The 17121-nt window shown below is 32.7% G+C and overlaps 1 protein-coding gene across 1 annotated transcript in view; it reads right to left on the bottom strand.

Moving 5' to 3' along the window:
- The window catches only part of LOC123542305 (two pore channel protein 2-like), a 33867-nt gene extending 18017 nt beyond the window's left edge, over positions 1-15850 (bottom strand). Inside the window, exons 1-9 of the mRNA XM_045328098.2 lie at positions 15182-15850; positions 14153-14235; positions 13315-13435; positions 10547-10675; positions 8296-8415; positions 7604-7722; positions 6546-6650; positions 1996-2122; positions 636-837 (exon numbers count right to left, since the gene is read on the bottom strand). Of these exons, the coding sequence (XP_045184033.2) occupies positions 636-837; positions 1996-2122; positions 6546-6650; positions 7604-7722; positions 8296-8415; positions 10547-10675; positions 13315-13435; positions 14153-14235; positions 15182-15655 (1480 nt within the window). The 5' untranslated portion in view covers positions 15656-15850. The remainder of the gene's footprint in view (positions 1-635; positions 838-1995; positions 2123-6545; positions 6651-7603; positions 7723-8295; positions 8416-10546; positions 10676-13314; positions 13436-14152; positions 14236-15181) is intronic.
- Positions 15851-17121: the final 1271 nt, after the last annotated feature.

Here is a 17121-nt window from a genome sequence, read left to right as displayed (position 1 = left end):
TGTTTTTGAAATGCTGTTTTCAACCGTTTTGCCCTGAAATAATTCGTATGTAATGGAACTGAAGTAGAATCTCTCACAATCATAGGGGGGTGAAATGCAACAGCCAACCATATTTTATCGTAGATTCATGTATAGGCGATTTCGCTATATGTTTATATAGCAATTGCTGCGGGTCATGTTAGAATAAAGCATTAAAAGAACAAAAATTGGTGGAATTGCCACATTCTTCGGAATGGTTGAAATACACGCGAAGTAACAAGATTAGTACAGATAACGACGACGATACAAATGACAGTGGTGTACCGCATTGGAAGAATCAGTCACAAATACCTCTCTCACGAGTGTGAACCTGGTAATTGAGGCAAACATTTTCATTCTTGATCATAACCGCGACAAGTTCTCATTATCGCAGTAGACAGTTAACTTCAACATTATAAGTCGAACGTTTTACATGAAACTTATTTGAGAAGCGCACACTACAGAGAATCATTAGCCTCTTTAATTTATGTAAAGCTCCCTCATCGGACAGATCATCTTGGTGTTTAATTACAAAGGGTGAGCCAGTTATATCACACAGAATTGGACGTAAAACATGATACCGACATAAGTGTATTTCTTTCAAAAGGGAATCTTACTGATAAATCCTGTTTTATCTGTGTCAAGTACCATCATCAAAAGATCGGCTTGGTGTTTGGTTATACCAGGGTGAGCCAGATTTATCAGTCTTATCCATGTCTTGTATGTCACCATTTCGTTACCATCAACATTAATCTTTATGACTTCAAATGCCTGGTTCAAAACTGCCTTTTTCATATGTGATGAATATTTTATTTGGACCTTCAATGTACAAATAAAAACAAGTTAATTATTAAGTATTTTAAAAACGACCAATGGATATCTTTCTTGTGTGAAAAACCTACAATTTGGTTTGAATATTGAATTGTCTACGTTATACAGAATTAGAAAGAAAAGATAGATGCTGACATGAAATAAGTATATTATACTGACTTCTTTTAAAACGCCTCATCTACACATCCGGAATAAAAGCATTACTTGAACATTCCCTAACTTGTACATTTATCATAATTATAGGAATACTAAAAGCAGGTAGAAAGGTGTTATTTTTTCCGCTCAACATCTTCCCTTTACAAAACTCTTACATGCATTAGTTTTATAAGGCTATTTTACAGATTCTTAGATATTTCTTTTTCCCCACATAAAAAAGATATTTCACCATTTGCTGCTGATATTGTAAAATTTAAATCTAGCTTAGTTTATGTAGTTGTGATGTTTATGGCTGAAATAAGTATGCAAGTAAGGAGTGTTCTGGGATTTAAGATAAGAAAATAAATAAACAGATATGGTCAGATTATTAGCCTCTTGACTGAAAAAAAAAATTACGATGACAGTCGCCCTTGAACGTCATTATCCACAAAACGTCCTTGCAACATAAAAAATAGTAGGTTATATCTAGTGGAAATTACTATCAGTATTTGAGAGTTCAATCTGGAGCGCATGTGTTGATGTGTGTGTAGGTATATGAGCCGTGCCATAGGAAAACCAACATAGTGGCTTTGCGACCAGCATGGATCCAGACCAGCCTGCACATCCGCGCAGTCTGGTCAGGATCCATGCTGTTCGCTAACGGTTTCTCTAATTGCAATAGACTTTGACAGCGAACAGCATGGATCCTGACCAGACTGCGCGGATGCGCAGGCTGGTCTGGATCAATGCTGGTCGCAAACCCACTATGTTGGTTTTCTCATGGCACGGTTCATATGAATATCATTGTTGATATATATTGTGGAAAGAATATCCAATTAATGATAAATCAAATTCTTTAGCGTAGTTCCATAACAGCGAAAATTGTAAAACAATAACACCATTGTTTGATACAGTGAAAAAAAATCAAGAATGAATCATTCAAATTCCAATAAGCTACTGGAGAAAATGAAATAAAGCTATTATGTAATTTATCAAGCTTGTAATGGATACCTTCATATTTTCTCTGTAACTGTTATATGTGACAGCAAGCAGTATATTCAGTATCAAATAAAGGCACAGTATAATGTAGCTCGTGAAGAACAAGCAATACCAGCGATTTTTTTCATAAGCTGGCATCCTGAAATAGAAAAAGGACAATGGCATTAATATGTTAAATGACAAACGAATCTTATACAGTGTTTAAAGCTACTTCAGATTACCACAGATTTCAAACTATATATATCTATGTCACAAACTGACATACAGGCCTCATTGTATCTGTAGAGTAAATGCAGGTATTGCATAATCTTTTTGTAAATTTTTGAGTTATTGAGGTAAATGTCAGATTTGTCGCATAAAATACCTCTCATGTTTTTCTGTATTTCATAACTTAAATTTCCATGTAAATTTTATTAAATTCGGTTCAGTAATAAGAAAGTTGGTATTTTATAAACTTCAGTAATTCATGTTTTTATCCCCAAAACCACTATAACGGGCCTCAAATTGTCAATTTCAATCCGCGCCAAAGTAGTCAGATTTCCCGGCTATATCGTGATTCCCGTGGAAAAACAAATAGTCAGAGTTCACGCTTAAGCCGTGAGTCCCATGAAATTTAGTATTTGGCGGGACATTACCCTACAAATAGACTGGACTAGATATGCCTAGCGCACACCACATTTCGACATTAGACGAATCTATGTCAAATTGATTTTTCTTGGTAGAAATTTATGCTCGATCGAGGTAAGAAGTTTATTTGCTAGATTTTTGTATGATTTTTGAATTACGATTTTTATTTAGTAAATTTGTGTTCATTCTACAGAATTTTGTAACGTTTACTTTTCGGCATGTGATTTTAGCTAGTTTCAGTATGTTGGGATGATTTATTAAAATTTTCAGACTTTTGTAAATTATTTCGAAAGAGGAATCTAAAATGTTTCGTTTATATAAGTTGTAAGATTTGTACTGAAATTTGTAACATGATGATTGTAAATGACTCTTTGTCATAAACATATGTCAAACCTTTCGTTGTTATGGAACGCCGTTACTGCATTGTATTATAGTGTATAAATCTATATGGCAAGTCTAGTACTGTGTATGTAATATTATTGTAATTTGAAACTGTGTGCCAGTCTAAAGCATATACATACAATGTCAGTTTTGTTGTATGGCATTAGATATTGATGCCAACTATGGTATAACGTTTGATTTGCATTGAATTTTTGTTAATTTATAGTTGTAAATAATAGCTGCAGTTTATCATTTCCGTATCTATATTTTTTTCATCATAAACTTTTCATATCTTTTCCATACTTTTACTTTAGACTTTTAAGGTATTAATTTTTGTAATAATGGAAGTAATCAGTGACGTATTTTAATCATGTGACGTATGAACTTAGTAGCACATATATTTTGTATAAGTAGCACGTATTATTTATGGGAGCCTACGGAAGTTTGGTGTTCCCAAATGAGCAGTTTTATGCCCTGACTTATTTGTTTTGCTATGGTGCTTACCATATGTTATATAATTTAGCTTCTTCCGCCAGACGACTTTTACCTGGTGATGTCACAACTCGGAAGTACAATACCCGAGGTTCACTTGTCTTCACTCGCCTGGATGTGATTTTTCCAGCGCAGAGCTTTCGTCCCATGGTTGTGCCGTAAACCGCAAAGACGATGATTTTTGTTATCCTCTGAAGTCAGCTCAGGGATGCAATCACTTACCATCATAGGGAGCCAAAACGGAGTCAACGTATTCATGGTTTAAAGGGACTTTACTTGAAGATATGTAGTATTTTTGTGCTACTTAAAGTTCGAAATTAACGGAAACAACTGTGCCACGTCACGTTAAAACGGAACTGTCAGTGTTAGAACTTTATATCTAGAGATACTGAGCTCAGATTTTTTTCTTTCTTTCTTATAATCAGATTTTTTTTCATTTATCATTTATTCATTGTAAATAATCATTTTCTGTAAATAAATTTGTAAATATTGTAATGGGTGTTGATTTGTTCGGATAGTTATTGTCGCCGGTACGTTCATCTTTGTCACAATCTATGTCATATATGTTATTAAGAATTGGTCAAAAGATTAAAATGACAGGTGATCTTGAGGTAGTTCTGCATGTTTGGATCGAATTTTTTTCCACAATGTAGAATTTGATTAAACTCCGATTTTTCAAAACTTTAGAATATACCTAGAAAATTCAGCAAATAACAAGGATAAGGTCGTGTGCTTGATTATTTGCTAGACTGATTTAAAAAATCTGGACCTCGCGTATTTTGTCATAATGGGAATCTATGGTAAAATCAAAACTTTCATTTTTCTACAATGTAGATTTTGATGAAACTTCTCACAGTTGTAAATAAACATATAGCCTATAGTGTTGTGAAATAAAATGTATATGTCCGTGTGCTTATTTTTGAGATACTTGGCCATGACTGAATTGAACTAAAGATTTCACGCTTATTTTGAAACATTATTTTAAATTATTTAACATGTCATATGTTTTAATATCATATCTTTACTTTAGAAATATAGTAACAGTGCCATTTTAATAAATTTACTCACTGTTTGTTCATAAAATATTTATCATTTCCGTACGTAGAATCCAGGCTTTATTCTACGTTTTCCGAATAATTGACGTTACACTATCACTTCCGGTTTATTAATAACAACCTTAATATGCATGTATTGTTTCTAGAATAATGTTTTGTTTGTACGTTTTATTAGGTTTTAGGTAACATCGTCAAACTTTAAAGTACAACGTAGTGGAGAAAGACCCCAGGTTTCCTCATGAATTTTATCGGCACGAGCGGACACCTGACTAGGCTCATTGATCATCTGGATTATGCCCTTTGAACCCATAGGAAGGGTCATGTGATTGTTATCTATTCTATACGGTCACAAAGGTCCTTTCTAAAAAAGGAAATGCAATTCAGTGTGTTATTAATTTCAAAAAGTATAGATCAAGTAATGGTCTTGTATATAGTTGTGTATCTCTACATTTTCTACTTCTATCATTACATATTCATTCGGGAATCGATAGGTCCAGCCGCAACCATAAAACAGAGCGGAAAGATACAGTAGTAGTGTTGCTTCAAATAACTAGTACATTTTAATTCTGAAAGATTTTAAAATGGGAATTGTTAAAGAAAAGGGGAATTTTTTTGTTCATTGGGCGGGGAAAGAAACCAAGGATAAATACTCAGAAGGGAAAGCCACATGTTAAAATGCTGCAGCAGTACAGACATGGACACGTTCATGTGTAGTTCCTTAAAGGCCTAGATTCACTACTATATAAGTGTCCCCCCCCAATCCAATATACAACTCCCATCTTATCTGCTGCTTATCAGCGATTATGTAACCGTAACTGATTAGAGGGCAATTAGCAAAGTAGGGGACCCCTAGACCATGAAGATGTGTGCAGTGGAGTTGAAAGAAATTAATTTTTCTTCAGTGAAATGTGGAATAATAATAATATTACTTATTATTTTGATATTATATAGATGATAATAAGTTACATTAATGTTATAATAATGCTAATAATAATAAAAATAATTATTATTATTATTATTATTATTGTATTACATAAAGGATGATTAAAGATACAGTAATAATATTGAAAATAATAATGATAATAAATCACGCAAAAAATTCAGGAGTTCTTTGTGTTGACAAACAATATTTTTCTAATTGGAAACTGGGTTTCTTGAATTCATGTAATCAACATTATTTGAACTTAAAATTATTGTGTTCTATCTATACTGAATTTTCATTTTCAGTATGTTGCTAAAAGTGACTTTTTTCATGCTTTGCTTTGTAACTTTGAAATGCACATACTGTTTTCAATTTTTAGACAAATGTTATTTACAGTATTCTGCAAGCTTTAGATGAGTGAAAGTCACAATTTTCTGAAATATCACATTTCTCCAGACATACTTTGAAAAAAAATAAAAACTTGCATATTTCTTTAAGTAAGTTTATCATTATTTCATTATTGTGAAAAAAAGTTTCTGATTATCTTATTATTGTGTTTGATCAACAAATAGTTTTCTTTACATAGAAATGCCAAAAAACTAGTATAACTTTAAAAGTTATCAATTATATATTAAGATAAATTACATTGTTTCCCCTTCTCACTAACTGATACACTTGTATGGTAGACTGACTCTCCAATAAACATTGGCCCTTGTTAATTGGAACCATACTGTGATGGTCATTAGCCCCCAACTGTGCTGATGACGACAGGAATCCCTTGGCCCACTGCCAAAATCTAGGCCTTTAACAGCAAAACTGACAGAAAAATAATTCCGCTGTTTTTTTATTCGGGAACATTTTCAGTCAATTATCCAACTATGGAATACACTTGGCAACATATTTTGTAAAAATCTGTATCTGTTCATGCGTATAAGCAGTCCGAAATCAACTGTATTTTAGAAACAAATCTTCTCTGTTAGATTTTGAGAAAACAGAAGTGGTCTTGCAGTGAAATGAAAGTTTGCCTTAATAAAATTATGGTGTAGTTGTTTATGGTGCAGTTGTGTAAGAAAAAAGCAACTTACATAACATCGGGATTATTAGCTGTCGTCACAAGGACATATAGCTCCCAGAAACTTTCTAAATAGTTCTTGAAATATTCTCTTCCGTCAGGAAACTTTATTTCCGTCCTGCAAAACAAATGTTAAGTACATGTATAGTAACCATATATATTTGTATTGTTATTATAAATAGAGCTTTCTATATTAAACACTTAAATATTAGTATGTATGCAGAAAATATCAGTTACTTATACGAATTTAAAAAGGTATCAGTTACTGTAGTATACGTGTATCATCTTAAAATAATAATAATAATGATAAAAATAATAATAGTAATAATAATAATAATAGCAATAATAATAATAATAATAATAATAACAAATGAAAAAAGAAAAAAAAAACATCACTTGAAAATTAACATAAATGAGGTATCACATGCTCATAATTGACAGGTTTAAATTAACAATAGCGATTTAGCTCGTATACAAAATAAATGAGCCACGCAATGAGAAAACCAACATAGTGCGTTTGCGACCAGTTTGGTCAGGATGCATGCTGTTCGCTTTCAAAGCCTACTGCAATTAGAGAAACCGTAAACGAACAGCATGGATCCTGACTAGAATGCGCGGATGCCACTTTGTTGGTTTTCTCATGGCGCGGCTCAAATACAAATGAAGTGTCACACTTTAGAAAATGAAATCCGATCAACTACACCTGCAGCGATATCCTTCGCATATTAGCGATAGCGTGTTAGAATGACTTTAGTGAGATTGCAAAATCACTTGTATTGACTTTAAAGAGACATTGCTAAAACACTTGATTATGCAACAATCAACTACGTAAAACAATTTCACAATACCAAAAATATATATCATATAAGGCATTATCTGTTTAAATAATGATTCAAAGCTAGTCATATATTACACGGCGTAGAGATTTCTCTATAGTTTGACAATTTCTGGAAAATGTGATAGTTATAAACACACTAGGGAAACGAAGGTAACCTAATAATGAATACATGTAATGTACTTAACATAATAACACACGTATAACGTCATTGATAAGCTAATAAAATACTTAACCTTTCCTGGAAAATTTTGACCGCCACCAACGCAAACACCAGGATAAGGAAATAGAAAAGTACAATCACGTGACTGATTTGCTTCAAGGTCATTCTAATATTACTCCATGCTCGTTTGAGCTGAAACAGAGGTGACAATGTTTTGAGGACAACACTATTATTATGTGTCTAGGTGGGTTTATTTCCCGAATTCTAAAATTATAGAAAATAAAAGCAAATATCCTTCATACATTAAATTCTACTAATACTAAATGTAAAGAAGGCCTTTTTGTTAATTTCCATAATTATGTACTCCATGAAGATAGGCATCCGCATGTAACAAAATATCCACCTTATGTTCGCGTGCAAACTTTATACATATATTTTACACAGTAAAAGTGATTTATACATGTATATCTGTTTTTGTTTTTTTTTACATTTAACTTCCCTTTACCAGACCGGATGGCTTTAGATAATATATGTATACATGATAAAAGTTCTATCCCGCCAACTTGAAGGCAAACTTTCTTTCTGAAAATTCAACTGACATCACTGCCAGTAATTTAAAAGCAATTTGTCTTTCATTTCTAATTTATGCGCGAAAGTTGTTTATTGTCAGTTACTTGTAAATATCCAATACAAATTGTACATTACAATAAATCAACAGAATTCAAGTAAGTGCTACTACATTTTCACACGTATACCTCTACTTACATGCACACTATCCGAAAAGAAGAAAATAAACAGTGGGCGAAGCAGCCTTGAATATCTAACTGCCTCGAAGTCAGTGAGCTCAACGACCAGCATATACACGCACATGTCAAGAATCGTTATCTGTTAAAACAGTTTTAAAGAAAGTGAACAAAATTCTATACAAACCTTTATAATGGCAAATTTAAACGTTTATTTTTTCTTTTCGTGAAAAATCAGTGAAAAAGTAATAAGCCATATCAAATAATAGTATCATTTTGATGCAACATCAATTATATTTCTTGTAAATTGCTTTTTTTTTCAGAGCAAACGTTATTCGACTACAAGTGAAACAGTTTGTTCAATGTCACAACTTTTTAAAGCAAGCGTCTTGTTAATTATAACCCAAATCAAAATTTGTTTCGGAAAAAGTAAAGAATCTCAAGGTATTGTAGATGAGAAAATATTGCAAGAATCGGAAACTATTAAAATTTATAGAGTCCTTAACTTATTCTTTGAATGTGGATATTCGACACTATACAGCTTAAATTTAAATTAAGATACCTACCCTGGTACTTTTCAGTTTTTTTAACCATCTATCGCTGTTATTTGCACTTTCTAATGCTTTCTTTTTTTCTCAGTAAAACGTTTCTGACCTATTTTATATTGACATTTATGGTGGCCAATAAAAATATCAGACTAGGCTTTGGAAACCCAGTTATTTATTCATTTGTATAGCCCGATTCAAAATGACGTTTATAACAAATATTCTTGATGGGCATTTTATCCAGAAATATGTGTAGACTAGACGTTTCTTTAGGCATTTATACATTGTTCAAACATTCCGTGTTAAATATAGTATATACATCTTGAACTTGCCTATCTGAAAATTTCGACTATCTCGAAGATATTTTCAAAACTAATCCAGAAAACACGTGTACAAAGTGTCATTTTAAGTCGAATTTTGGTTATAGCTACAATCACACTGCCGCTGATGGGCTAGCAGATTAGTTCCGGATATCACCCGTAACGCATCCGTAGAACTCCTAACCCATTCGTAAGTCATCCGATGTGTCCGTTCAGAAAGCGGGGGTATCCGGGGGTAAAGTTTCGAACATGCTCAAAATATTGCTACGGATAATACATCATAAAGGAATCCGTACATGTAATAAATCCGTTACAGTTCTGAAAAGATCGTAACAGGTCTTAAAAGATCGTAACAGTACGGATGACAATCGCTACATGGTGAAATGATACGAGCTATTACGGTTTTTTATTCTATACTATTATGTGAAATACTGAAATTTATCAGTAAAATAAAATTGATATTTTCACTGTTTCAGACAGTGAAAATATTATTTTTATTTTTCACAGCTGGTACGGGACTACATTTGAATGTGAAATGATATGATTATAAATGATAGGAAATTCCTTGCAAAATATTTTTCAGTAAAGGTAAAGGTGTATACAAATAATAAAAGGATCATAAATATTTACATTTTGTCATAATAAAATGTCAAAGAAATCAGAAAACGTAATATATTTATAGTTTTTCTACAAAGACATCCTGACGTCACGACATTATCACGTTATGATGCGATGCACGTGACGTTGCGCGGGCAAACTGAATATATTTTTGTTAAAACGATTAAAATGCATAAGAAATAGAAAATTTGTTTGTTTCAGTGTAAGATCGGAATATAGTGTTATAGTGTTCACTCGATGAAATATATTTCGATTTTACACTAAAACAAACAAATATCCTCTATATTCCGGTTCTAATAAGATTAGTTAAGGTTCTATTACGACTGATTTAGAGATGTATGGCGTAAAAAAAATCGCCAAACTCATTTTTCCTTACACATCCGGAACAATTCGGGGATGGGAATCCGGAACTCATCCGCAAGCCCAGCCGGGGCAGTGTGATTCTAGCTTATCTCAGAAGTAATTTAACGCTCGATCTTTTGGTAATCGAAATATTGAGTTTCAACTGTATTCTCTTCTTCAATTTGAAAACACCGTTAGCTAATGAATATAACCAATATACTAAATTGCATATCATACAGTTATTTAACGTCGAATATGGTGTATTGTATACATTTCAGTTGTCTCTAGCTTATGGACAGAAACAAAGCACATTCTATCTAGCAGGAAAACTGGTCCATGCATGGTATATAATTACTTATAACATACAATTATAAATATGGCGTGGCATACATAATTTTATACACACTATATGCAAGACAGATTTCAATTTTGACGTAAAATAACATACAACAGTGCAGGTTACGGCGAGTATCATCTTTAAATCCTTCTTGAAGCCCTTAGGGACCCTCCAATGTTTATGATGGTATATACGCAACACAAAGAACAACTGACAAACCGATTCTATTGCCATCGTTATCTGCAATATATACATTGATTACTAGTAATCACACTTTTACATTTCTGTTTATTATTTACATTTTTTGGAACATTTAGTGTTTGTAATATTATTTTAGACTTATATATCATACAGTAATGGACTTATGAAACGAATAATGAATTGAACTGTATATCGTTTTATCCATTGTACGAAATTACAAAAAAAAGTGATATTTATATCATACATTGTTATTTGCATTACTAAAACAGTGATGAAATCGTACAGGATATACTCCTGTTACCCGCGCTATAGTCCGTTTTATCTAATTTTGGACATCCACTTTGGGCTGATTTGAAGAAATGGAACGAGATCAAAGGATATAAAACATGTTGTTGTAAATTAAAATACAAAAGTACATAAAGAGTATAGCACAATGTGTGAGCTACCAAAAATACAATTTAATAATAATTATTAATTTTAAAAGCTCACCGTTTTTGAAATTAAATTATGTAAAGTAAATTAGCTGTATAAATGGTACGAGTATAATCGTTTGGATAATATTTAAGCCAAAGGCGGGGATGGTGCCAGTTGATTTAAGTTTAAAGGCTAGTTGGCAATTTGAGCCCAGATTTACATCTATCGTTTTGCGATTAAATAGAACCAGAAGTAAATGGTTACTTCTTTGAAAAACCACACATGTGTTTCATACCGCTCAATCTAAAATGAAAGTAATTGACGCACTTAAAGGACAAAAATACCCCTTCAAACGTCATATTTTTATTTCGTCAGTAAATCTGCCATGTATATGTTGGTGTGGATTTGCGGCGACCAGCTAAACCTACCCATATTTTCCTGAAATATTTTGACAACTAAACAAATACGTTCCTCTTCTTATTGGCAATAATTATGATATAAGACATAGAATCTAAACCTTATCAGCACACCTATATGCTCTCTATTCCTTCATCTACTGTTATTTCTGAGAAAAAATAAGTTTTAATTAAAACGTTTGGAGGCGCAGAGGAGGTGGAGGGTGCAAAGCTTCCGCTATGCCCCCTGCTCCTACGTCTATGATCTACCAATACTTTTTAAATCTTTTACCATACGGCCGCGCAGAGAAAGAATAAAGGCAAATATTAATTTGTTAAAAAGTAAAGTTGTTAAATGGTGTTATTCCTAAAAAGGATATAAAGGCAATTTTGTTGATTATGATTAGCAACACGCTTTTGTGGATTATCAAATTAGCATGGCATATTTTGTCAATGATTTAAAAATATATTGAGACGGTACATTTTCAATCTTGAACTTAGACGGCAGGATCAAACGGTCATTGAAAATAGTGGGTAGACCTCTTGCTGGGAGAGGGGGTGGGATACTAAAATGTTTATGATGACTAAGCAAATTTTAAAATTTTAGTTTTTACTAGTTTTAGATATAATTTTATTTCTAAGATGCAAGTTAATCAAACACACGAATTAAAAGAACGGGATGAAGGCTGTAAACCTTTATATTCAGAATTTTATTTGAATAATCAATGTGTACGTGCACTCACCTATCGATGTATTTTAATATTTCATTACCATTGACCTAATTTCATTTTGCCTTTTTTATACAAGAATGCAATTTAAGTCACATCGTAAAACGTGTGTATTATTCATTCATTCAATTGCTTTACTCATTTAGGGAATGGTAACATCAGATAGACAACTATCCCAAATACGTCCCCAGTGGCATGTATGGTTTTTAGCTGATATTAACTGACATTTTGCCGCAGTAATGGTACATGCAACAATAATTGCGTTATACATATTAATTCGTTTACGCTTAATAGCATAAACATGAATAATTGATCAATTACTGATAATTGTACTACAAAAACTGGACATTTACACGATTCTATTTTAATGTGTGAATGGTACATTATGCAATCCATGAATTAATCTTAAATACATTAGAGACATAATTCTACAGACACTATCAACCCAATCAATCGCAATAAAATGCGTTTTATTAACTGAAACGCATTTGTTATGGTAGTCATTGTGGAAATACGTCCATATAGCCAATTTGATGTAAATAGAAATGAACGCAGCTTAAACACTAAATAAAAGATGTTTTATTGAAATGAATTTTATACTTTAAAAATTTACTTCGATCATAATGGCATCGGATTTCCTATATGAGCCGTGCCATGAGAAAACCAACATAGTGGGTATGCGACCAGCATGGATCCAGACCAGCCTGCGCATCCGCGCAGTCTGGTCAGGATCCATGCTGTTCGCTAATAGTTTCTCCAATTCCAATAGGCTTTAAAAGCGAACAGCATGGAGCCTGACCAGACTGCGCGGATGCGCAGGCTGGTCTGGATCCATGCTGGTCGCATACCCACTATGTTGGTTTTCTCATGGCACGGCTCATATAAACAACAACAAAAAACTACGTCTTACCCGCGCATAAGTTGCTTCCTTCACAAAAGTCCAAAATAAGATGTTGGTCTATCCCACATATATAATACATCTTTCTGATACTTATATGACTTTACTCACATTTCAGTTTCAGTTATTTAGAAGGTTACTCTTTTTGATTAGTTTTTTTCGCTTTGGCCAAATGACTAAAAGAAGCACATGACACTTGTTAGAATAATCAGGAAATAAGCGTTGCAAATTTCTATAACTTACCCAGTACGGCGCGTGAAAGTTTGGCATAGACGGCTTTTCAAAGACTGCCAACATCAAAGTTACGAATATTGCTGTGTACAATAGCAGACACATCAATCTGGATTTGTACAAGTTATAGGACCTGTAAAATTTACGAAAATAATTTAAGCCGCAATGTCAGTGAGCCATTAGTCTACAAGAATGACATGTTTTCCTTCGTTCACAAAACAACCGTCTCGTGGCAATAAAAACGGCTTATGAACTGTATTTATAAATGATTCATTTTAACAATTACCTATGTAAATTATGTCTTAAATAAATAAAGATTTTGTCAGATTTAGTACTACCTTTTTGTATTAGTGTTTATATAAAGACCTAAATTCTGTATCATGTTCATATTTTTTTTTGCTGCATATTTACCCAGATATATATTAAATCCTCAAAATCTTAGATTAAATAGCATCACCAAACATTTTATTGCATTTACAAGTATAACGCCAGAAATATGGAAAACAAATCAAAATAGTAGAGTTTCTAAATAAAACATTGTGAGGCAGAAGTACAAGTTCATATCTTTGAAAAAGGGAGTTTATCTTTCCAGTTGATTATGGCTCCCCTAGAAAAGATGCCGTGTTATACTAGACAGAACCTGATTCGTGTCTCTACATTCACTATAGAGTCTACGTTGATGGTATTCCTAGCAATATCAAACTCATGAGATAACTCAATCTAAATATAATTATGAAAAATATGTTTGTAGAAATAAGTTAATTGCAAAGAGTGAAATTTCTATTTCAGTGACTTTTTCTTTCCTGAGGGTTAAGGATTTCTACAGATTGTTTCTAAATTTTATTCCAACCTTACAAATCGTGGTTCTCTTTTAACCTCAAATGTTTTCCCTTCCATGGCATTAGCAACAAGTGTAGCCGCAAGTAAGAGGTCCTGAAAGAAAAAAGGACGCATGAAACGTGTACGATATGGATCAAGTTAAGTACGACTATTATCGGATTCGATTTGGGTATTACGACATTTTCCAGCAGTATTTCATCTCTGTATTGTCAGACAGTTATCTCATTCTGTGTCCCTGGAATATGTACCGGTACCGAATTATTCTCCGCAAGAAACCTAAAATGTTTCAGTAGTTAATTCAGGGATGGAGAAGGAATGACTTCAAACAGATTGTTAAGCCGTCAAATAAAAATATCACCTTTCCCAGGGACTAAACCAAAAGCATCTCATTTTATAGTTGTATACTTTATCTACAGAGGTTATTAGCCATTAGACAGTGTAAAATCTTTCTATTATGCTTTTATTTTCAATGATTTGATACATGTATGATCCAACAAGTATATGTCTTTGACTTCCATAAACACCTTAGTGAAGTTTCTAAGCTGTCTTTGCAATACTGTATGTAAATATCAGTTCGAAAGCACTTTTCAATGACTTGCATTTTTAAAGACATGTATAGAATTTCAATAAAATGTCTTTGTGTAATTATGTACAATGTAGCATATTGTATTGCAAACGCATTATCATAGGGTTTCCACAAACAGCCTTACAAATGTTTAAAGATACCAAACATTTCTATATATATAGTTTAATCGGCTTTAAACAAACATTTAATAGCAATCCATTACTATATAGAGGAAAGTAAACGCATCGTATATATTAAGTTTGAATTTTTGAAATGAATAAGTTGGCAATTTAATTTCTCATAAAAATTTAATAAGATATTCAGTCGTTGCTTCGATGTATTTTCATCGTAAGAATAACCATATGTTTCAGCTATGTATTAAAATGAGTGACAAATATATTTGTAACCTTTAACAGAAGGTTTTGTACGTAACGTCATGATACATGTATACTTATTGGTCTGGATATAACTTACGTTATCCGTTATAAGGGATTCCGATCCAATTTTTTGTCCTTTGCCAGATTTAGAAGATCCCGTACGTAAGTAGGTAGGTAGGTCATCTCCCACAACGCTATTGCGATCGGGGCGGCATTTTGTCATATTCTTTTCATCTATCGTATTTGTCCTGCATGGTTTGTTACTTTCGACCTGGTCTTTATCATAGTGTGACTGAGCTGTTTCAAACTGTACCACAGTGTCCGATCTCTGGCATTTATCAGTGTTGTTTGTGGCCGTGTTATTTTTCACTGTGTTACCATTCCCCTGCATATTTCGATGTCCCCGCGCTGTTTCTTTAACTACTTTGTGCGTCATTTTATATCCCGTGGTTTCGTTTTCCAAATCGTGTAAATATATACTCGTGTTTTCTTTTTCCGTATGATAAAATGTTACATCCTTAACAATATTTGTATTAAATTTTGAATTATTCTTTTTAACACTGTTTTTCATCTACGCCTTGATTATCACACTGGTATTTCGTGTCAGGTCTCGTAATGTGTTAACTGTTAAATCTAATTGCTTTATTCTGTGTAAGTACATGTTTTTTGCCGTATCTATTTGAATGAATTCATTCTTTTCGCATATTACACGTATATTCTCCTATCCTTCTCTAATATCGGACCACGTCTAATAACGAGGTTTTCTAGCGTGAAAAACCTGATAGTCTAATACATTTAATGCGCCATTTAGCAAATATTGGAACGGTCGTAATATACTATTTAGACTGTTATGACGAACAATTATGATGATTAATTTCTTGTCAGAACAATATGAATAGTTAACAATTATTGCCGAATTGTATGCAATAATGTAACAAAGTTTATACTTCATTAACATTTGCAGTTTGTTATATTTTCCATTAGATCGTGCAAAATAAATACTTTTTCCGCATTGCAAAAGTTTATGAAAAAGAAAATTACCCTGACTTATGCATGTACTGTTCAACCTGAAGTATTTAAATTTTGTTTTACAGAAAATCTATGATGATCATCTCTTTTTGATATGTTTTTTTTTTTAATATAAATCTATAAAGTTGTCTTCAGTCTTTTCCATGGGACAATGAATCAGCATATCAAAAACATGAAAAGTAAAACAATAATTTATAGTTTTCCATCACATTAAATACTGATATGTTGACGTAATGCTGCTTTAAAAACTTTGTTAAATTCAGATTTTTTTGGGGAGAAAATCATTTTGTTCTATGCACTAAGTTCGGAAATGTTCAACTTTTGAAAATGAATAAGCGTTTCTTCTTTCATTGATTCCAACACATAAATCAGATCTGAATTATTATTTGTACAATACAAATTCAGCTACTATAATATGGAACTAAACTTCCTAATGTGTTGCAACAAATGTGTCTCGTTAAGAATGGAAGCGATCTACCCCCCATAAGTTTTGGTAAAATGCCATTGTCTGCAAAACACATGTAAGGGAAAATTTTCTCCGAATGTTATACAATAATCTCAATTCATCCAAATTGTAAATCCCTAAACATGGTCATTGGTAGTCCTATAATAAATGAAATGAACCTTTCCTGTTTTCTCTTACATCTCAGTAGAATAATATGGTCATTTACTTTACCGGAACGAACTTTCTTTACACCTTTTATATAATGTCTACTCGTAAAGGCAACACACGCGTTGAAGTGAGTCCTTTTTTTAAATCTAAATAAAATAGAAAAAGTGGAAAACTTCAGGTCGCCCAACATGACATAAATAGAAATGTTGCATGCTCGGTTTGAATGAGCCTGTTCATGGATAGTAGTGGAAGTGCAAGCTACCGTCTAGGCCGTCTAGCTCCGGGTTAAGCATAACGCAACATGAACACATGTTACAAGTACCGAAATAAAATTTAGAGACACCCGTAGGTGTATTCATACGGCGGTGTACATGGAAACTTCAATGATACAGAGT

The sequence above is a fragment of the Mercenaria mercenaria genome, chromosome 1, assembly GCF_021730395.1.
Source record: "Mercenaria mercenaria strain notata chromosome 1, MADL_Memer_1, whole genome shotgun sequence".
NCBI classification, from domain to species: Eukaryota; Metazoa; Mollusca; class Bivalvia; order Venerida; family Veneridae; genus Mercenaria; species Mercenaria mercenaria.
This window is presented reverse-complemented; position numbering and strand designations above follow the sequence as displayed.